This window comes from Lampetra fluviatilis, chromosome 3, assembly GCF_964198595.1.
Source record: "Lampetra fluviatilis chromosome 3, kcLamFluv1.1, whole genome shotgun sequence".
NCBI lineage: Eukaryota > Metazoa > Chordata > Hyperoartia > Petromyzontiformes > Petromyzontidae > Lampetra > Lampetra fluviatilis.
Window position 1 is genome coordinate 15,540,509 of NC_136277.1, and position 22,119 is coordinate 15,562,627.

The 22,119-nt window shown below is 57.6% G+C and overlaps 1 protein-coding gene across 1 annotated transcript; it reads left to right on the forward strand.

Annotated features, from left to right (window-relative positions):
* The first annotated feature begins 2,049 nt into the window (after positions 1–2,049).
* LOC144949956 (uncharacterized) lies at positions 2,050–13,717 on the forward strand. The gene is made up of 8 exons (XM_078879949.1): positions 2,050–2,266; positions 2,730–2,945; positions 4,362–4,469; positions 6,170–6,322; positions 7,931–8,077; positions 9,310–9,397; positions 10,745–10,823; positions 12,522–13,717. Exons 1-8 carry the CDS (start codon positions 2,050–2,052, stop codon positions 13,299–13,301), a joined length of 1,788 nt encoding a protein of 595 aa, XP_078736075.1. The 3' UTR covers positions 13,302–13,717.
* Positions 13,718–22,119: the final 8,402 nt, after the last annotated feature.

The window sequence follows — 22,119 nt, forward strand, 5'->3', positions numbered from 1 at the left end:
CGATAATAGCAGGACAATAACCACATTGTCCTGCTGCGGAGGGAGCTGGTAGGAACGTTGTTGGGTTGCTCGGTCAATGGCCTGCAGGGTCAACGGCCAGGGCGTGGTGTATTCCGCAAATATGCCCGACTTTGAGGGCGGGCACAAGCCGGCGTGAGTAGGTGAAACGTTGAGTTTTATAAGGGCACCACGGGGTGATCAGTATCTCCCCACCCAGCCCCACCCCTCCCTCCCTCCCCACCCAGCCCCTCCCCACCCTCCCCTCTCCACCCAGCCCCTCCCCACCCTCGCCACCCAGCCCCACCCCTCCCTCCCTCCCCACTCAGCCCCTCCCCACCCTCCCCTCTCCACCCAGCCCCTCCCCACCCTCGCCACCCAGCCCCTCCCCACCCTCCCCTCTCCACCCAGCCCCACCCCTCCCACCCCCCACCCAGCCCCTCCCCACCCTCCCCTCCCCACCCAGCCCCTCCCCACCATCCCCACCCACCCAGCCCCTCTTCACCCTCCCCTCCCCACCCAGCCCCTCCCCACCATCCCCACCCACCCAGCCCCTCTTCACCCTCCCCTCCCCACCCAGCCCCTCCCCACCATCCCCACCCACCCAGCCCCTCTTCACCCTCCCCTCTCCACCCAGCCCCACCCCTCCCATTTTTGGATGCACGACGGACGGACGGACACAATAATCCCCTGTGGGCTGGTGGAACCAGGAGGTTCCTACCAGTATTATGTGAATGTGAATGATTTGTATAATGCTTGCAACTGTTGTACCCGTGGAAGACCACAGAGAAGGGGAGTCTAAACCCAACTAACTTTAAATCAGCGTGTACACGCTATATATATATTTTTGCTCTTACCAGGTAAGGCCCGCTAAGCTCTACAGCTCTTTATTTTCCGAAGCGATGAGCCACTTAGCTCGCAACGTTAGTGGCTTACCCAGTGGACGCATAGAGACCCACAGAGACACACAGAGACACGTATAGCATAGACATGCATAGAGACACGGTGATACACACATATACATAGATACACGTAGATACACATAGATACACACAGAGACACGGTGATACACACAGAGACACACGTAGACACACGTAGATACACACAGAGACACGTAGATACACACACAGACACGTACATACACACAGAGACACACACAGAGACACACAGAGACACATAGAGACCCATAGACTAACTGAAGTTAAACTATTTTATTTTACGTGGCTTGTTGTTTTTCCTGCCTTGGGGCAAGACGGCAAAACAACAACAACAACAGTCCCAGACCACACACCAAGACAACAACAACAGTCTCAGACCACACATCAAAACAACAACAGTTCCAGACCACACACCAATACAACAACAACAACAGTCACAGACCACACACCAAGACAACAACAACAACAACAGTCCCAGACCACACACCAAGACAACAACAACAACAACCCCAGACCACACACCAAGACAACAACAACAACAACAGTCCCAGAACACACACCAAGACAACAACAACAACAACAGTCCCAGACCACACACCAAGACAACAACAACAACAGTCCCAGACCACACACCAAGACAACAACAACAACAACAACAGTCCCAGACCACATACCAAGACAACAACAACAACAACCCCAGACCACACACCAAGACAACAACAACAACAGTCCCAGACCACACACCAAGACAACAACAACAACAACAACAGTCCCAGACCACACACCAAGACAACAACAACAACAACCCCAGACCACACACCAAGACAACAACAACAACAGTCCCAGACCACACACCAAGACAACAACAACAACAACAGTCCCAGACCACACACCAAGACAACAACAACAGTCCCAGACCACACACCAAGACAACAACAACAACAACAACAGTCCCAGACCACACACCAAGACAACAACAGTCCCAGACCTCCGTCTCTTGCCGACAGACGCTGGAGCCGGACGTCGCCCGCGGCAACGTCCTCCGCTACGCGGTCACCGCCGAGAGCGTCGACGGCCCCTTCCGCAACGCCGCCGTCGTCGTGGCGACGGACCGATGCGGCGACGCCGCGGCCACTCCGGCGGTGGCGGCGGTGGCGGTGGGGGCGGCGGTGGCGGTGGGGGCGGTGGGGGGGGTGGGGGGGGGTGGGGGGGGGGCTGCAGCGCCGTGCTGACACTGGACGCCGGGGCCCACCGGCTCACGGTGACGGCGCAGAACTCGGCGGGGGAGAGCCCGGCGTCGCGCGTCGGCGTGGCTGCCGTAGGGTCGCACGGTGAGGAGTCGGCGGTCGCCTCTCTCCCTCCCAATCCCTCCCCTGCCTCCCTCCCCCCCATCCCTCCCCATCTCCCTCCCCACCTCCCTCACTCCCCCCCCCCCTCCCTCCCCCCCATCCCTCCCCCCCCCATCCCTCCCCATCTCCCTCACTCCCCCCCCCCATCCCTCCCCCCCATCCCTCCCCCCCCCATCCCTCCCCATCTCCCTCACTCCCCCCCCCCTCCCTCCCCCCCATCCCTCCCCCCCCCATCCCTCCCCATCTCCCTCACCCCCCCCATCCCTCCCCTTATCACTCCTTTCCTCCCCTCCCCACCTCCCTTCCTCCCCCCCATCCCTCTCCCTATCACTCCACTCATCCCTCCCCACCTCCCTCCCCTCCCCACCTCCCTCCCCCCCCCGTCCCTCCCTCCCGCTCACCCCCCTGCGCTCCGTCGCCGCCGTCTCTGCCACGGTATCCGCAGGACCGCCGGCTCCGAGCGCGGTGTACGCCGCAGAGGCCGGCGACAGCACCGGCGTGCTCGTCAGCTGGGCGTCACCGGGCCACGGCGCCGCCTCTCACCGCGCCGGCGCCACGGCCCACGTGGTCACGTGGTGTCCTGTCGCGGCCGCCCCAGGGGGGTCGTGTCGATACAACTTCCTGTGGCTGGCCGCCGGCAAGACCAGCGTGGAGCTTCGGGGTGAGGAGCCAACGTGGCGGTGGTGGCGGTGACTGTGGTGGTGGTGGTGGCGGTGGTGGCGGTGGTGGCTGTGGTGGTGGTGGTGACGGTGGTGGTGGCTGTGGTGGTGGCTGTGGTGGTGGTGACTGTGGTGGTGACTGTGGTGGTGGTGGTGGTGGTGGTGACTGTGGCGGTGGTGACTGTGGCCGTGGTGACTGTGGTGGTGGTGACTGTGGTGGTGGTGACTGTGGTGGTGGTGACTGTGGTGGTGACTGTGGTGGTGGTGACTGTGGTGGTGGTGGTGGCTGTGGTGGTGGTGGTGACTGTGGTGAGTGTGGTGGTGGTGGTGGTGGTGGTGGTGGAGGTGACGTTGGTGGTGGTGACTGTGGTTGTGGTGGTGACTGTGGTGGTGGTGACTGTGGTGGTGACTGTGGTGGTGGTGGTGACTGTGGTGGTGGTGACTGTGGCGGTGGTGACTGTGGCGGTGGTGACTGTGGCCGTGGTGACTGTGGCCGTGGTGACTGTGGTGGTGGTGGTGGCGGTGGTGGTGACTGTGGTGGTGGTGACTGTGGTGGTGACTGTGGTGGTGGTGACTGTGGTGGTGGTGGTGGCTGTGGTGGTGGTGGTGACTGTGGTGAGTGTGGTGGTGGTGGTGGTGGTGGTGGAGGTGACGTTGGTGGTGGTGACTGTGGTTGTGGTGGTGACTGTGGTGGTGGTGACTGTGGTGGTGACTGTGGTGGTGGTGACTGTGGTGGTGGTGGTGGCTGTGGTGGTGGTGGTGACTGTGGTGAGTGTGGTGGTGGTGGTGGTGGAGGTGACGTTGGTGGTGGTGACGTTGGTGGTTGTGGTGGTGACTGTGGTGGTGGTGACTGTGGTGGTGACTGTGGTGGTGGTGGTGGTGGTGACTGTGGTGGTGGTGGTGGCGGTGGTGGTGACTGTGGTGGTGGTGACTGTGGTGGTGACTGTGGTGGTGGTGACTGTGATGGTGGTGGTGGCTGTGGTGGTGGTGGTGACTGTGGTGAGTGTGGTGGTGGTGGTGGTGGTGGAGGTGACGTTGGTGGTGGTTACTGTGGTTGTGGTGGTGACTGTGGTGGTGGTGACTGTGGTGGTGACTGTGGTGGTGGTGGTGACTGTGGTGGTGATGGTGGTGGAAGTGCAGTGGCTCTTGCGGAAAGGGTTGTTGTTCGAGGTGGTCAGCACCCCGATACAGCCACCTTTGTCTCCCCAGTGGCGATGTTTACGACACATCGCCACTGGGGAGACAGTGGCGATGTGTCCGGCGCAGTCAACCCCCTTTCCATCATCTTCCTTCGCCGGCAACAGCTGCATCACACCGGCAAAGCCCTGGTAAAAAATAAACAAAGACGTTGTCGCCCACCCCGCCCCCACCCCCCGCCCCCCCCCCCTCGCCCCCACCACCCCGCCACCCCCCCCCAGACGTGGTACGAGCCGGCGAGCGTTTGGACGTGTCGGTGTTTGCGGTGCACGGTGACGGAGCGGACGTCAGCCGGCCTGTAACGGTGCAGGCCTACTGCAAGCAGCTGGGTATGGCACCGCACACTGCCAGGGGAGCCGCGGTGGCTAGGAGATGTTAACTACCTCGCCTGGTGTACAGGAGGTCGTGGGTTCGATCCCAATACTGACGACGCCTGCTGCTGTATATTTGGAGTTTGCGTGTCTCTCTCACTCATCGTCATCACGGTGGCTAGGAGATGTTGACTACCTCGCCTGGTCTACAGGAGGTCGTGGGTTTGATCCCGATACTGACGACGCCTGCTGCTGTATATGTGGAGTTTGCGTGTCTCTCTCACTCATCATCATCACGGTGGCTAGGAGATGTTGACTACCTCGCTTGGTGTACAGGAGGACGTGGGTTCGATCCCGACACTGACGATGCCTGCTGCTGTATATTTGGAGTTTGCGTGTCTCTCTCTCTCTCATCATCATCACGGTGGCTAGGAGATGTTGACTACCTCGCCTGGTGTACAGGAGGTCGTGGGTTCGATCCCGACACTGACGACGCCTGCTGCTGTATATTTGGAGTTTGCGTGTCTCTCTCACTCATCATCATCACGGTGGCTAGGAGATGTTAACTACCTCGCCTGGTGTACAGGAGGTCGTGGGTTCGATCCCGACACTGACGACGCCTGCTGCTGTATATTTGGAGTTTGCGTGTCTCTCTCTCTCATCATCATCACGGTGGCTAGGAGATGTTGACTACCTCGCCTGGTATACAGGAGGTCGTGGGTTCGATCCCGACACTGACGACGCCTGCTGCTGTATATTTGGAGTTTGCGTGTCTCTCTCACTCATCATCATCACGGTGGCTAGGAGATGTTAACTACCTCGCCTGGTGTACAGGAGGTCGTGGGTTCGATCCCGACACTGACGACGCCTGCTGCTGTATATTTGGAGTTTGCGTGTCTCTCTCACTCATCATCATCACAGTGGCTAGGAGATGTTGACTACCTCGCCTGGTGTACAGGAGGTCGTGGGTTTCTGTGTGGGTCCTCTGGATTTCCCTCCACTGACGTAACCCATAGACGAACATTGCACTTAGAGTGACATTGCCTAGCGACTAATATAACCCAGGGACCTACATTGCCCATAGACACAGTACTCGTCTGTGTTCTGCGTGTCTTTGTGGGTCTGATGTCCTGCGTGTCTCTGCGCGTGTCTCTGTGTGTCTCTGTGTGTGTGTGTGATCTGTGTGATTTGTGTGTCTCTGTGTGTGTGATGTTCTGTGTGTCTCTGCGTGTCTCTGCGTGTCTCTGTGTGTCTCTGTGTGTGTGATCTGTGTGTCTCTGTGTGTCTCTGTGTATGTGGTGTTCTGTGTGTATCTGCGTGTCTCTGTGTGTCTCTGTGTGTCTCTGCGTGTCTCTGTGTGTGTGTGATCTGTGCGTCTCTGTGTGTCTCTACGTGTCTCTGTGTGTCTCTGTGTGTCTCTGTGTGTCTCTGTGTGATCTGTGTGTAATCTGTGCGTGTCTCTGTGTGTGTGATGTTCTGTGTGTCTCTGTATGTGTGTCTCTGTGTGTCTCTGTGTGTCTCTGCGTGTCTCTGCGTGTCTCCGTGTGTCTTTGTGTCTCTGTGTGTCTGTGTGTGTCTGCGTGTCTCTGTGAGTCTCTGCGTGTGTGTGTGATTTGTGTGATCTGTGTGTGATGTTCTGTGTGTCTCTGTGTGTCTCTGCGTGTCTCTCTGCATGTCTCTGCGCGTCTCTGCGTGTCTCTGCGCCCCGCGTCGCTCAGTGCCGTCGCGTGGCCCCGGCGTCACGACGCAGTCCGTGACGGAGTCGGGTGCCACCGTCGAGTGGGCCGAGTTGACGGTCACCGAGAGCCGCGGATTCATCAGCGGCTACACCGTCTACTACCGCGCCACCGACCCGCGCGGAGCCGTCCACAGTGAGGGGGCACCCGGCGCCGCGGCCGCACCGCCGCCAACCACAAACCACGCCAAGCTCACCAGCGCCGTTAATTGACATTGGTCCCAGCCTCACTCGTTTAGATTGGGGACGAGTCTCTCTCGTTAACATTGGGGACGAGTTTCATTGATTAGCATTGGTGATGAGTCTCACTCGTTAACATTGGGGACGAGTCTCTCTCGTTAACATTGGGGACGAGTTTCATTGATTAGCATTGGTGATGAGTCTCACTCGTTATCATTGGGGACGAGTCTCACTCGTTAGCATTGGGGACGAGTCTCACTCGTTAGCATTGGGGACGAGTCTCACTCGTTAGCATTGGGGACGAGTCTCACTCGTTAGCATTGGGGACGAGTTTCATTGATTAGCATTGGTGATGAGTCTCACTCGTTAACATTGGGGACGAGTCTCACTCGTTAGCATTGGGGACGAGTCTCTCTCGTTAACATTGGGGACGAGTTTCATTGATTAGCATTGGTGATGAGTCTCACTCGTTAACATTGGGGACGAGTCTCTCTCGTTAGCATTGGGGACGAGTCTCTCTCGTTAGCATTGGGGACGAGTCTCACTCGTTAGCATTGGGGACGAGTCTCACTCGTTAGCATTGGGGACGAGTCTCACTCGTTAGCATTGGGGACGAGTCTCACTCGTTGGCATTGGGGACGAGTCTCACTCGTTAGCATTGGGGACGAGTCTCTCTCGTTAGCATTGGGGACGAGTCTCACTCGTTAGCATTGGGGACGAGTCTCACTCGTTAACATTGGGGACGAGTCTCTCTCGTTGACATTGGGGACGAGTCTCACTCGTTGACATTGGGGACGAGTCTCACTCGTTAACATCGGGGACGAGTCTCACTCGTCAACATTGGGGACGAGTCTCTCTCGTTTAGATTGGGGACGAGTCTCTCTCGTTAGCATTGGGGACGAGTCTCACTCGTTAACATTGGGGACGAGTCTCTCTCGTTTAGATTGGGGACGAGTCTCTCTCGTTAGCATTGGGGACGAGTCTCTCTCGTTTAGATTGGGGACGAGTCTCTCTCGTTATCATTGGGGACGAGTCTCACTCGTTTAGATTGGGGACGAGTCTCACTCGTTAGCATTGGGGACGAGTCTCACTCGTTTAGATTGGGGACGAGTCTCTCTCGTCAACATTGGGGACGAGTCTCACTCGTTAGCATTGGGGACGAGTCTCTCTCGTCAACATTGGGGACGAGTCTCTCTCGTTGACATTGGGGACGAGTCTCTCTCGTTAACATTGGGGACGAGTCTCTCTCGTCAACATTGGGGACGAGTCTCACTCGTCAACATTGGGGACGAGTCTCTCTCGTTAACATTGGTGACGAGTTTCATTGATCAACACGAGTACCAAACCAGCCTCACTCGTTAACATTGCTGATGAGTCTCATTGATCAACATTGGCACCTCTACCGCCCCTCCCCCAACACCTCTCCTCTCACCCCCCACGCCGACCGCTAACCCCTGCCCCCCCCACCCCCCACCTACCCCCCCACCCTCCACCTACCCCCCCACCTACCCCCCCCACCTACCCCCCCCCCCCCACCCCACCCACCCCCCACCCACCCACCCAGATGTGACGCGCGGTGCGAGCGAGCCCCGCCGGCTGGCGCTGCGCGACCTGCAGGCGGGAGCGCGCTACGTGGCGTGGGTGTGCGCCTCCACCAGCGGGGGCGAGGGCCCCGCGGGCACGGAGCACACCTTCGCCGTGCCCTCGTCGAGTGAGTCGCAGAGAGAGACACGCAGAGAGAGACACGCAGAGAGAGACACGCAGAGAGAGACACGCAGAGAGACGCAGAGACACGCAGAGAGAGACACGCAGAGACACTCACACACAGACACCTTCGCCGTGCCCTCGTCCAGTGAGTCGCAGAGAGAGACACACAGAGAGAGACACGCAGAGAGACGCAGAGACACACAGAGACACGCAGAGAGAGACACGCACAGACATGCACACACAGAGACACCTTCGCCGTGCCCTCATCCAGTGAGTCGCAGAGAGAGACACGCAGAGAGACGCAGAGACACGCAGAGAGACGCAGAGACACGCAGAGAGAGACACGCAGAGACACGCACACACAGAGACACCTTCGCCGTGCCCTCGTCCAGTGAGTCGCAGAGAGAGACACGCAGAGAGAGACACGCAGAGAGACGCAGAGACACGCAGAGAGAGACACGCAGAGACACGCACACACAGAGACACCTTCGCCGTGCCCTCGTCCAGTGAGTCGCAGAGAGAGACACGCAGAGAGAGACACGCAGAGAGACGCAGAGACACACAGAGACACGCAGAGAGAGACACGCACAGACATGCACACACAGAGACACCTTCGCCGTGCCCTCATCCAGTGAGTCGCAGAGAGAGACACGCAGAGAGACGCAGAGACACGCAGAGAGAGACACGCAGAGACACGCACACACAGAGACACCTTCGCCGTGCCCTCGTCCAGTGAGTCGCAGAGATAGACACGCAGAGAGAGACACGCAGAGACACGCAGAGACTCTCAGAGAGAGACACGCAGAGACACGCAGAGACACGCACACACAGAGACACGCACACAGAGACACGCACACACAGAGACACCTTCGCCGTGCCCTCGTCCAGTGAGTGCCAGAGACTCGCAGAGAGAGACACGCAGAGAGAGACACGCAGAGAGAGACACGCAGAGAGAGACACGCAGAGACACGCACACACAGAGACACGCACACACAGAGACACGCACACGCAGAGACACCTTGGCCGTGGCCTCGCCCAGTGAGTGCCAGCTGGTTGTGGCGAGGGGGGTTGACGTTGGTGACGGTGTCGTGAGCGCCGGCGACGACCTCCGTACGTCATCGCAACGGAACCGGATGAATAACCCGGAATGGGAAAGGGTTAATCTCCTCCTCCCCACCACCCCCCCCCGCCACTCCACCCCCTACCCCCCCGCCACCCCACCCCCCACCACCGCAGCGCAATGGATGGTCACCCTCGTCACCTTGCTGTTGGTCTCGTTCGCGGTGGGTGTCGTGGTCGCCATCGTCCTCTGGCAGCTGAGGAGGTGAGGCAACCGGGGGTGCCACCCACCCTGGGGACGATCGCTCGCTCGCCACCCCTCGATCGTCCATTAACTCGCTCGCTCGGTCTCCCGCCCCGCCCTCCCGCTCGCCCTTTCACTTGCTCGACCGCTCGATCCCTCGTTCGATTGATCGATCGCACGCTCGATCCCTTGGTCGCAAGATCCCTCGATCGCCCGATCGATCCCTGAATCACCCGATCGCTCGTTCGATCGCTTGATCGATCGAGCGAGCGATGTGTTTGTGTCTCTGTGTGTGTCTGGGTGTGTGTCTGGGTGTGTGTCTGTGTGTGTGTGTCTCTGTGTGTGTCTGTGTGTGTGTCTCTGTGTGTGTCTGTGTGTGTGTCTCTGTGTGTGTCTGTGTGCGTGTCTGTGTGTGTCTGGGTGTGTGTCTGTGTGTGTGTCTGTGTGTGTTTCTGTGTGTGTCTGTGTGTGTTTCTGTCTGTGTCTGTGTGTGTGTCTCTGTGTGTGTCTGTGTGTGTCTCTGTGTGTGTCTCTGTGTGTGTCTGTGTGCGTGTCTGTGTGTGTCTGGGTGTGTGTCTGTGTGTGTGGCTGTGTGTGTTTCTGTGTGTGTCTGTGTGTGTTTCTGTCTGTGTCTGTGTGTGTCTCTGTGTGTGTCTTTGTGCGTGTCTTTGTGCGTGTCTGTGTGTGTCTCTGTGTGTGTCTGTGTGTGTGTTTGTGTGTGTGTCTGTGTGTGTGTCTGTGTGTGTGTCTGTGTGTGTAGTGCAGCGGTTAGCGCTACGCTACACTACGAACCTGGCTACCCGAGTTCGATTCCCGCTCACGGCCAACACCAGTGACGATTATCTGAACCGGTCCTCGTCCTCCCCTAGGTCGACTCAGCCTCAAATGAGTACCTGGTGCGGCGTGTAGCAAACATCGCCGCGAGGGAGACAAAGGCGGCCGGGCGTGGTGCTGGCCACCCACCCCCCCGGGTGCCGTTTCGGCTTTCGTAGGTGCTCGCTAACAGCACTTGCCCCTACAGTCTGTTGAGGCTACACGGGGGATCTTTGTCTTTGTCTCCTTCATAGGCGCTGCTGCTACTACTCGCTAACAGCACTTGCCCCGACAGTCTGTTAGAGGCTACACGGGGGACCTTTGTCTTTGTCTCCTTCATAGCCGCTGCTGCTACTCGCTAACAGCACTTGCCCCGACAGTCTGTTAGAGGCTACACGGGGGATCTTTGTCTTTGTCTCCTTCATAGGTGCTGCTGCTACTCGCTAACAGCACTTGCCCCTACAGTCTGTTGAGGCTACACGGGGGATCTTTGTCTTTGTTATGCGTGTGTGTGTCTGGTGTCCTGCGTGTCTCCGTGTGTGCCGGTGCACGCAGCCACAAGCTGCTCTTCTGGCAACACATCCCCGATCCGGCGGACAGCAAACTCCTCAAGTCCTTGATTCTGGACATGGCGGTACGGTTGGCAGCGAGGCGTCGCCACTCGCTACACACACTTGAGAAACTGGGTTCGGTCACAACTCAGTCCATGCGAGTCTATGGGTCTCTGTGTGAGTCTATGGGTCTCTGTGTGAGTCTATGGGTCTCTGTGTGAGTCTATGGGTCTCTGTGTGAGTCGATGGGTCTCTATGCGAGTCTATGGGTCTCTGTGTGAGTCTATGGGTCTCTATGTGAGTCTATGGGTCTCTGTGTGAGTCTATGAGTCTCTATACGAGTCTATGGGTCTCTGTGCGAGTCTATGGGTCTGTGTGAGTATGAGTCTCTGTGAGTCTGTGGGTCTCCATGTGAGTCTATGGGTCTCTGTGTTAGTCTATGGGTCTGTGTGAGTATGGGTCTCTGTGAGTCTGTGGGTCTCTATGTGAGTCTATGAGTCTCTGTGTGAGTATATGGGTCTCTCTGAGTATACGGGTCTTTGTGTGAGTCTATGGGTCTCTGTGTGAGTCTATGGGTCTCTGTGTGAGTCTATGGGTCTCTGTGTGAGTCTACGGGTCTCTGTGTGAGTGTGGGTCTCTGTGTGAGTCTATGGGTCTCTGTGTGAGTCTATGGGTCTCTGTGTGAGTCTACGGGTCTCTGTGTGAGTGTGGGTCTCTGTGTGAGTCTACGGGTCTCTGTGTGAGTGTGGGTCTCTGTGTGAGTCTACGGGTCTCTGTGTGAGTCTACGGGTCTCTGTGTGAGTGTGGGTCTCTGTGTGAGTCTATGGGTCTGTGTGAGTCTGTGGGTCTCTGTGTGAGTCTATGGGTCTCTGTGTGAGTCTACGGGTCTCTGTGTGAGTGTGGGTCTCTGTGTGAGTCTATGGGTCTCTGTGTGAGTCTATGGGTCTCTGTGTGAGTCTACGGGTCTCTGTGTGAGTGTGGGTCTCTGTGTGAGTCTACGGGTCTCTGTGTGAGTGTGGGTCTCTGTGTGAGTCTACGGGTCTCTGTGTGAGTCTATGGGTCTCTGTGTGAGTCTATGGGTCTCTGTGTGAGTCTACGGGTCTCTGTGTGAGTGTGGGTCTCTGTGTGAGTCTACGGGTCTCTGTGTGAGTCTACGGGTCTCTGTGTGAGTGTGGGTCTCTGTGTGAGTCTATGGGTCTCTGTGTGAGTCTATGGGTCTCTGTGTGAGTCTATGGGTCTCTGTGTGTGAGTCACCGGTGATTGAGAACCTGATGGGAGCACCGTAGTGAGTCAGCTGAACCCCCCCCCCCCCCCCACTGTACAACCACCAGAATCACCATCAGAATCTTTATCCTGCAGGAGTCCGATGAGCTTCGGAACTCTTCTTCACCGATGTCCAGCAAACCGAGAGATGGAGAGCCCACCTCTAAAACAGTAGCACGATTCGAGTGGAAATTCCACCTCCTCCAAACCACGCACGCATGCACCCCCCCCCCTCGGCCGTCTTTGTCTCCCCGGCGCGGAGCGTGCACAGAGTGTACAGATCGCACGGGGAGATGGAGTTACCAGCTCTTAACAAAAACAACAACGGCACAATTCGAGCGTGAATCTCACTTTACCCACACCGCGCACGCACAACCCCCCCCCCCCAAACCTCGGCCGTCTTTGTCTCCCCAGTGGGCACTCGAGTGCCGGGTGAAGGTTCGGCGGCTCGTGTGTGTGCAGACGATTGCCCGCCCGCCCCCTAACGTGCGAACCTCCGGTGCCCCCCCCTCCTCCAGTGCTCCTACTCGGCGTTCCCCTCAGACGACGCGTTCGTTTCGCCCGTCACCGCCGACGGCGTCACCGCCGACGCCGTCACCGCCGACGGCGTCACCGCCGACGGCGCCGGCAAGGGCGGCAAGCGCCGCTCGACGATCACCGAGGCGGGCGACGCGGGCGACCCCGACGGGGACAGCGAGTCGAGCAGCGGCGTCGGGGGCTCGTCCGGGCTGTCGACGCCTCGGTGCCCTTCGCTCACCGCCGCCGCTGGCGGCGGCGACGCAGCCGCCGCGCCGGCGCCGCGGGTCATCGTGTCCACCGGCTACTTCAAGACGCTGCCTGTCAGCTTGGGCCTCGAGATCGTGCGGCTGGCGCCGGGCTCTACCGCCGGGGAGGACGAGTCGAGCGAGGCGATGGGCACGGCCAGCGGGAGGGCGGAGGACGAGGAGGATGAGGCGGCGGCGGCGGCGGCGGGGGGCGGCGATCCCGCAGGCCGTAGGTCGGCAGGGAGATGCCGAGGACGACGACGAGGAGGAGGAGGAGGAGAGATTTTCCGCGTTGGACTTGCGGTGCGGTGGCGACGGTGGAGGCGGAGCGGCGTGCGGGTCGCCGCCCCCCGGCTGCAACGATTTCTCGCACCTCATGCCGCCGCTGTCGCCGGATTCCGGCGCGGCGGGATTTGGCGACGGCGGGCAGCTGAGGCTGCCGGACGACTTCGACATCGCGAAGCTGATCGCCGTCGGGGGCTTGTGAACGGAATCGCGGGCGGGCTCGGCTACGATCACCGGGGGGTGGATTGACTAACTGCCGCCGTGTGAGAGAGAGGCGCGGGGAGCAAGCACGCAAGCCGCATTTTTCTTTTCTCGCCGACAAACGTTGTGTGGTTTTTGGAACGCGTGCCTTTCAAACAAACAAACGAACGAACGTTTTCAATTAGTTGTACGTGAATGTAGATTCTTTTATACTGCTGCTGCTGCTGTTGTTTTTTTATCATCACTGCCATGGACTTCTCAAAAGGGCAAGATGGCCGGGTCGAAGCACTGGGTTCAAGGGTCATCATCACGGTGGCTAGGAGATGTTAACTCCCTCGCCTGGTACGCAGGAGGTCGTGGGTTCGATCCCGACCCCCGACGATGCCTGCTGCTGTATATTTGGAGTTTGCGTGTCTCTCTCACTCATCATCATCACGGTGGCTAGGAGATGTTAACTACCTCGCCTGGTGTACAGGAGGTCGTGGGTTCGATCCCGACACTGACGACGCCTGCTGCTGTATATTTGGAGTTTGCGTGTCTCTCTCTCTCATCATCATCATCATTACGGTGGCTAGGAGATGTTAACTACATCGCCTGGTGTACAGGAGGTCGTGGGTTCGATCCCTACCCTGACGACGCCTGCTGCTGTGTATTTGGAGTCTGCGTGTCTCTCTCTCTCATCATCATCATCATTACGGTGGCTAGGAGATGTTAACTACCTCGCCTGGTGTACAGGAGGTCGTGGGTTCGATCCCGACCCTGACGATGCCTGCTGCTGTGTATTTGGAGTCTGCGTGTCTCTCTCTCTCTCTCACCGTGGAGGTCGCGTGGATTTTTCTCCAGGGTCCTCCGGTTTTTCCCCTCCACGTTTAGAACCGACGTCACCACGCTTCGTTGAACCCCGGCTAGGACACGAGTTCGATTCCCGCTCACGGCCACCAAACACCGGTGACGATTATCGGAACCGGTCCTGAGGCCTCCCCTAGGTCGACTCGGTCTCAAATGAGTACCTGGTGCGGTGTGTAAACATCGCCACTGGGGAGACAAAGGCGGCCGGGCGTGGTGCTGGGCACCTCCACCCCCTCGTGTGCCACAGCGCCGGCCTTCGTAGGTGCTATGACTCGCTAACAGCACTTGCCCCAACAGTCTGTTAGAGGCTACACGGGAGATCTTTGTCTTTGTCTCCTTCATAGGTGGTGCTGCTGCTACTCGCTAACAGCACTTGCCCCAAGTCTGTTAGAGGCTACACGGGAGATCTTTGTCTTTGTCTACTTCATAGGTGCTGCTGCTGCTACTCGCTAACAGCACTTGCCCCAAGTCTGTTAGAGGCTACACGGGGGATCTTTGTCTTTGTCTACTTCATAGGCGCTGCTGCTACTTGCTAACAGCACTTGCCCCGACAGTCCGTTAGAGGCTACACGGGGGATCTTTGTCTCCTTCATAGGTGCTGCTGCTACTTGCTAACAGCACTTGCCCCGACAGTCCGTTAGAGGCTACACGGGGGATCTTTGTCTCCTTCATAGGCGCTGCTGCTACTTGCAACTAACAGCACTTGCCCCGACAGTCTGTGAGAGGCTACACGGGGGATCTTTGTCTTTTGTGCGTGCGAGAAAGAGAGAGACACCAGATGTTGTTAGACAATCTAACACCGACTTTTTGGTGCCAGGCGTTTATTGCGGCCTTTTCTTTCCGCCTTCGGGGGGGGGGGGGGGCGCGGTGTGGTGGGGGATGAGGGGGGGTGTGGTGGGGGATGAGGGGGGGTGGGGGGAAGTGGGGGGGGGGCGGTGTGGTGAGGGATGAGGGGGGGTGGGGGGAAGTGGGGGGGGGGCGGTGTGGTGAGGGATGAGGGGGGGTGGGGGAAGTGGGGGGGGACGGGCTGGGTGTCTTATAAAACCCGGAGAATTGGCGGAGAAAAGATTGTAAAGCGAGTCTCGGATGCCTGGCGGTCGTTTTGGCAATACGCTGGCAAGAGAGCGGGGGGTGGGTGTTGTGTGGGGGGGGTTGTGGGGGGGTGTTGTGTGGGGGGGTGTTGTGGGGGGTGTGTTGTGTGGGGGGGGGTTGTGGGGGGGTTGGGGGTGGGGGGTGTTGTGGGGGGGGGCTCGTGGGGGGTAAACCTCTTTGGTCGCTGTTGCATGTTGTGTACGTTTGAACCTCCTCGCTCGCCGTGCCAAAGGAGAAGACCTCTTCACTGTCGCGGGCAATTTTTCAAACGATCGCCCCCGGGAAAATTTGGCGCGCGTGGTCATCGTCGTGGTCGTTGTTGTTGTCGTCGTTGTTGTCGTCTTCGTTGTTGTTGCGACAAAACGAACGTAGTCGTTTAGCCTCTGCGCCTGCCGTGCACATCCGTACGTAGCCCCGTTGGCTACGTACGGCGCGAAAGAAGTTCGCACGTAGCACGGCCCGAGCCTCCTGTGTGCGTCTCTTTGTAGTGAAAGCTGATCGCCGTGTGCGGTCAGGCCGGGGTTCATCCGGGGGCTAAACCACGGTGGTTAACCCACGCAGCAGGTCGGTCGGAAGGGTCACGGGTTCACGTCCTGGTTGGTGGTGGGGGGGGGGGGGGTTGGGTGGGGGGGGGTTGACTCAGCCCATCAGCCATCCATGTGGCGTGGTGGGGGGTGAGTAAAACGAGTACCAACTTTGCGATGCTGCCCGGCCGGCAAGTCGATGCACGCTCGCAGCAGCGGCGCAGTTGTGATAGCGTTGTTGTTGTTGGCGTTGTTGTTGTTGGCACGGCCACCCACCACCCACCACCAGCCACCCACCAGCCACCCACCAGCCACCCACCACCCACCCATCAGCCACCCACCCACCCACCACCCACCAGCCACCCACCATCCACCCACCAGTCACCCACCAGCCACCCACCAGCCACCCACCAGTCACCCACCACCCACCCATCAGCCACCCACCAGTCACCCACCACCCACCCATCAGCCACCCACCCACCCACCACCCACCAGCCACCCACCAGCCACCCACCCACTCAGCCACCACCCACCCACCACTCACCCACCCACCCACCGTTGGCGGCGCTACCGGGCCGGCAAGTCGACGTACGCTAACAGCAGCGGCGGCGCGGCGTTGTTGCTAGCGTTGTTGTTGTTAGCGTTGTTGTGGTTGTTATCGTTGTTGTCGATGCCGGCGCCGCCGCCGCCGCCGCGGTGCTCGAGGGCGTAGAAGCTGCGCGCCAGCTCGTGGTGCAGCACCAGGCTGCCCGCCTCGTCGCTGAAGCGCAGCGAGAAGCAGAGGGTCGCGGGGTCGCCGGCGCCGCTCAGCGCCGCCGTCACGTCGAACACGTCGTAGGGGGCCGCCGGCGCTGGCGGCACCGCGCCCGCGCCAGCGAAACCGCGGTCCCGATCCGGCTCCCGGCGAACGCCAGGCCCGGGGTTTGGACTTGCGACAGGCGGCGGTGGTGGTGGTGGTGGCGGCGGCGGCGGTGGTGGTGGTGGCTGGTGGCGGCGCTCTCTGGCGTGGACCGGATTCGGATCGAGCCCCCGGTTTCGAGATGGGACCCGTTCCCGGATCGGGGTCCGACCCGGGTTTTGATTCCGGTCCGGGTGTTGTTTGTGGCTTGGGTCCCACCCCCCCCGTTGGATCCAGTTCTAGTCCAGATTCCGGTTTGCCTGTGGGTCCCACAGGCAAACCGAATTCCAGTCGTGGCTTCCGCTCCACTTCCGATCCGGGTTCTGGTTTTGCTGTGGGTTCGACTCCCGGTCCGGATTGGAGTCCACCCTCTGACTCGGAGCCTCCCCCTGGCTGGCGTCCAGTTCCGGGTTTAGGTTGGAGTCCACTCTTTGATCCGGAGCGAGCGTCTAGGGATGGGGTTGGCGTCACAATCGGAATCAGTCTTTATACTGCGGGAGGAATCTGATGAGTTATAAAGCTCGTTTTGCACAGGTGCGTCACAGGTAGGGGCACGGGGTCGTGACGTTTCAACAACAAAACAATTTCAATCTCGCAAAGCATATTAAAGGTAAACAAATCACTTTAGAAAAAATATATACAAATATAACTAAAACATTTGTTTTTTTATCTTACAAGGTAAAGTCCGGCCGAGCCCATTCAGCTTATTTTTCAGACGCGACCTGGATATCGCTCGCTAGGGGCAGCTCATTCAAATGCGCGGGACGTCAAAATCGCCATTCTCATTTGCCTCGCCGTCATCTCAAAGGCCAAGCGCCGATGTCGATCGGCGCTTGCCGTGTGACGGAGCAAAAGCAGCGGCAGTCGTTGGGTGCATCAAGGACATCCGGTGTTGGTGCTTCCGTTCTTCCAGCGCAAAGCCATCGGCGACTAAAGCATCGCGCAACTCCGGCCAGCAGCAGCAGCAGCAGCAGGAGCAGCAGCAGCAGCAGCAGCAGCAGGAGCAGCAGCAGCAGCAGGAGCAGCAGCAGCAGCAGGAGCAGCAGGAGCAGCAGCAGCAGCAGCAGGAGCAGCAGCAGCAGCAGCAGCAGAAGCAGCAGAAGCAGCAGCAACAGCAACAGCAGGAGCAGCAGGAGCAGCAGCAGCAGCAGTAGCAGCAGGAGCAGCAGCAGCAGCAGCAGGAGCAGCAGCAGCAGGAGCAGCAGCAGCAGCAGCAGGAGCAGCAGCAGCAGGAGCAGCAGCAGCAGCAGCAGCAGGAGCAGCAGCAGCAGCAGCAGGAGCAGCGGCTTTTGGCTGACCGTCGAACAAAGACGGTGCTGATCACCGCATCGCCAGCATCGCGCGGCGCTTTCAGATGCTGCTGCTTCTGCGGCCGTCTGGAACGTTCTCTTCCGATACGAAGACGCTGCCGAGAGCTGTGATGCACTTTTAAATAATTTCTTTAGAACTGCTCGTTGTTGTTGTTGATGCGTTTAGTTTGTTGTCCTTCGCCCGCACAGCCGATTAGCACGGTGCGAAAGAAGTTCAACATTCATACATAGAGACCCGTAGACTCACGCAGAGACCCATAGACTCATCACACAGAGACCCACAGACTCATCACACAGAGACCCGTAGACTCACACAGAGACCCATAGACTCATCACACAGAGACCCATAGACTCCTCACACAGAGACCCATAGACTCATCACACAGAGACCCATATACTCCTCACACAGAGACCCATAGACTCACACAGAGACCCATATACTCATCACACAGAGACCCATAGACTCACGCAGAGACCCATAGACTCATCACACAGAGACCCATAGACTCACACATAGACCCATATACTCCTCACACAGAGACCCATAGACTCACGCAGAGACCCATAGACTCATCACACAGAGACCCATAGACTCATCGCACAGAGACCCATAAACTCACACAGAGACCCATAGACTCCTCACACAGAGACCCATAGACTCACGCAGAGACCCATAGACTCACGCAGAGACCCATAGACTCCTCACACAGAGACCCATAGACTCATCACACAGAGACCCATGGACTCACGCAGAGACCCATAGACTCATCACGCAGAGACCCATAGACTCACGCAGAGACCCATAGACTCCTCACACAGAGACCCATAGACTCCTCACACAGAGACCCATAGACTCCTCACACAGAGACCCATAGACTCACGCAGAGACCCATAGACTCATCACACAGAGACCCATAGACTCATCACACAGAGACCCATAAACTCACACAGAGACCCATAGACTCACGCAGAGACCCATAGACTCCTCACACAGAGACCCATAGACTCATCACACAGAGACCCATAGACTCATCACACAGAGACCCATAGACTCCTCACACAGAGACCCATAAACTCACACAGAGACCCATAGACTCACGCAGAGACCCATAGACTCCTCACACAGAGACCCATAGACTCATCACACAGAGACCCATAGACTCATCACACAGAGACCCATAGACTCACACAGAGACCCGTAGACTCCTCACACAGAGACCCATATACTCCTCACACAGAGACCCATAAACTCACACAGAGACCCATAGACTCATCACACAGAGACCCATAGACTCACACAGAGACCCATAGACTCACGCAGAGACCCATAGACTCCTCACACAGAGACCCATAAACTCACACAGAGACCCATAGACTCATCACACAGAGACCCATAGACTCACACAGAGACCCATAGACTCCTCACACAGAGACCCATGGACTCACACAGAGACCCATAAACTCACACAGAGACCCATAGACTCACGCAGAGACCCATAGACTCCTCACACAGAGACCCATAGACTCACACAGAGACCCATAGACTCACACAGAGACCCATAGACTCCTCACACAGAGACCCATAGACTCACACAGAGACCCATAGACTCACGCAGAGACCCATAGACTCCTCACACAGAGACCCATAGACTCCTCACACAGAGACCCATAGACTCACGCAGAGACCCATAGACTCATCACACAGAGACCCATAGACTCATCACACAGAGACCCATAGACTCACGCAGAGACCCATAGACTCATCACACAGAGACCCATAGACTCACGCAGAGACCCATAGACTCCTCACACAGAGACCCATAGACTCATCACACAGAGACCCATAGACTCACGCAGAGACCCATAGACTCCTCACACAGAGACCCATAGACTCACGCAGAGACCCATAGACTCACACAGAGACCCATAGACTCCTCACACAGAGACCCATAGACTCACACAGAGACCCATAGACTCCTCACACAGAGACCCATAGACTCACGCAGAGACCCATAGACTCATCACACAGAGACCCATAGACTCATCACACAGAGACCCATAGACTCACGCAGAGACCCATAGACTCATCACACAGAGACCCATAGACTCACGCAGAGACCCATAGACTCCTCACACAGAGACCCATAGACTCATCACACAGAGACCCATAGACTCACGCAGAGACCCATAGACTCCTCACACAGAGACCCATAGACTCACGCAGAGACCCATAGACTCCTCACACAGAGACCCATAGACTCATCACACAGAGACCCATAGACTCACGCAGAGACCCATAGACTCCTCACACAGAGACCCATAGACTCACACAGAGACCCATAGACTCATCACACAGAGACCCATAGACTCACACAGAGACCCATAGACTCACACAGAGACCCATAGACTCACGCAGAGACCCATAGACTCCTCACACAGAGACCCATAGACTCACACAGAGACCCATAGACTCACACAGAGACCCATAGACTCCTCACACAGAGACCCATAGACTCACACAGAGACCCATAGACTCACGCAGAGACCCATAGACTCCTCACACAGAGACCCATAGACTCCTCACACAGAGACCCATAGACTCACGCAGAGACCCATAGACTCATCACACAGAGACCCATAGACTCATCACACAGAGACCCATAGACTCACGCAGAGACCCATAGACTCATCACACAGAGACCCATAGACTCACGCAGAGACCCATAGACTCCTCACACAGAGACCCATAGACTCATCACACAGAGACCCATAGACTCACGCAGAGACCCATAGACTCCTCACACAGAGACCCATAGACTCACGCAGAGACCCATAGACTCACACAGAGACCCATAGACTCCTCACACAGAGACCCATAGACTCACACAGAGACCCATAGACTCCTCACACAGAGACCCATAGACTCACGCAGAGACCCATAGACTCATCACACAGAGACCCATAGACTCATCACACAGAGACCCATAGACTCACGCAGAGACCCATAGACTCATCACACAGAGACCCATAGACTCACGCAGAGACCCATAGACTCCTCACACAGAGACCCATAGACTCATCACACAGAGACCCATAGACTCACGCAGAGACCCATAGACTCCTCACACAGAGACCCATAGACTCACGCAGAGACCCATAGACTCCTCACACAGAGACCCATAGACTCATCACACAGAGACCCATAGACTCACGCAGAGACCCATAGACTCCTCACACAGAGACCCATAGACTCACACAGAGACCCATAGACTCATCACACAGAGACCCATAGACTCCTCACACAGAGACCCATAGACTCACGCAGAGACCCATAGACTCATCACACAGAGACCCATAGACTCACGCAGAGACCCATAGACTCATCACACAGAGACCCATAGACTCATCACAGAGACCCATAGACTCACGCAGAGACCCATAGACTCCTCACACAGACCCATAGACTCATCACACAGAGACCCATAGACTCATCACACAGAGACCCATAGACTCACGCAGAGACCCATAGACTCCTCACACAGAGACCCATAGACTCACGCAGAGACCCATATACTCCTCACACAGAGACCCATATACTCATCACATAGAGACCCGTAGACTCCTCACACAGAGACCCATAGACTCACGCAGAGACCTATAGACTCATCACACAGAGACCCATAGACTCATCACACAGAGACCCATAGATTCCTCACACAGAGACCCATAGACTCACGCAGAGACCCATAGACTCATCACACAGAGACCCATATACTCATCACACAGAGACCCATAGACTCCTCACACAGAGACCCATAGACTCACGCAGAGACCCATAGACTCATCACACAGAGACCCATAGACTCCTCACACAGAGACCCATAGACTCTCGCAGAGACCCATAGACTCACGCAGAGACCCATATACTCCTCACACAGAGACCCATAGACTCCTCACACAGAGACCCATAGACTCACGCAGAGACCCATAGACTCATCACACAGAGACCCATAGACTCATCGCACAGAGACCCATAAACTCACACAGAGACCCATAGACTCCTCACACAGAGACCCATAGACTCACGCAGAGACCCATAGACTCCTCACACAGAGACCCATAGACTCACGCAGAGACCCATAGACTCATCACACAGAGACCCATGGACTCACGCAGAGACCCATAGACTCATC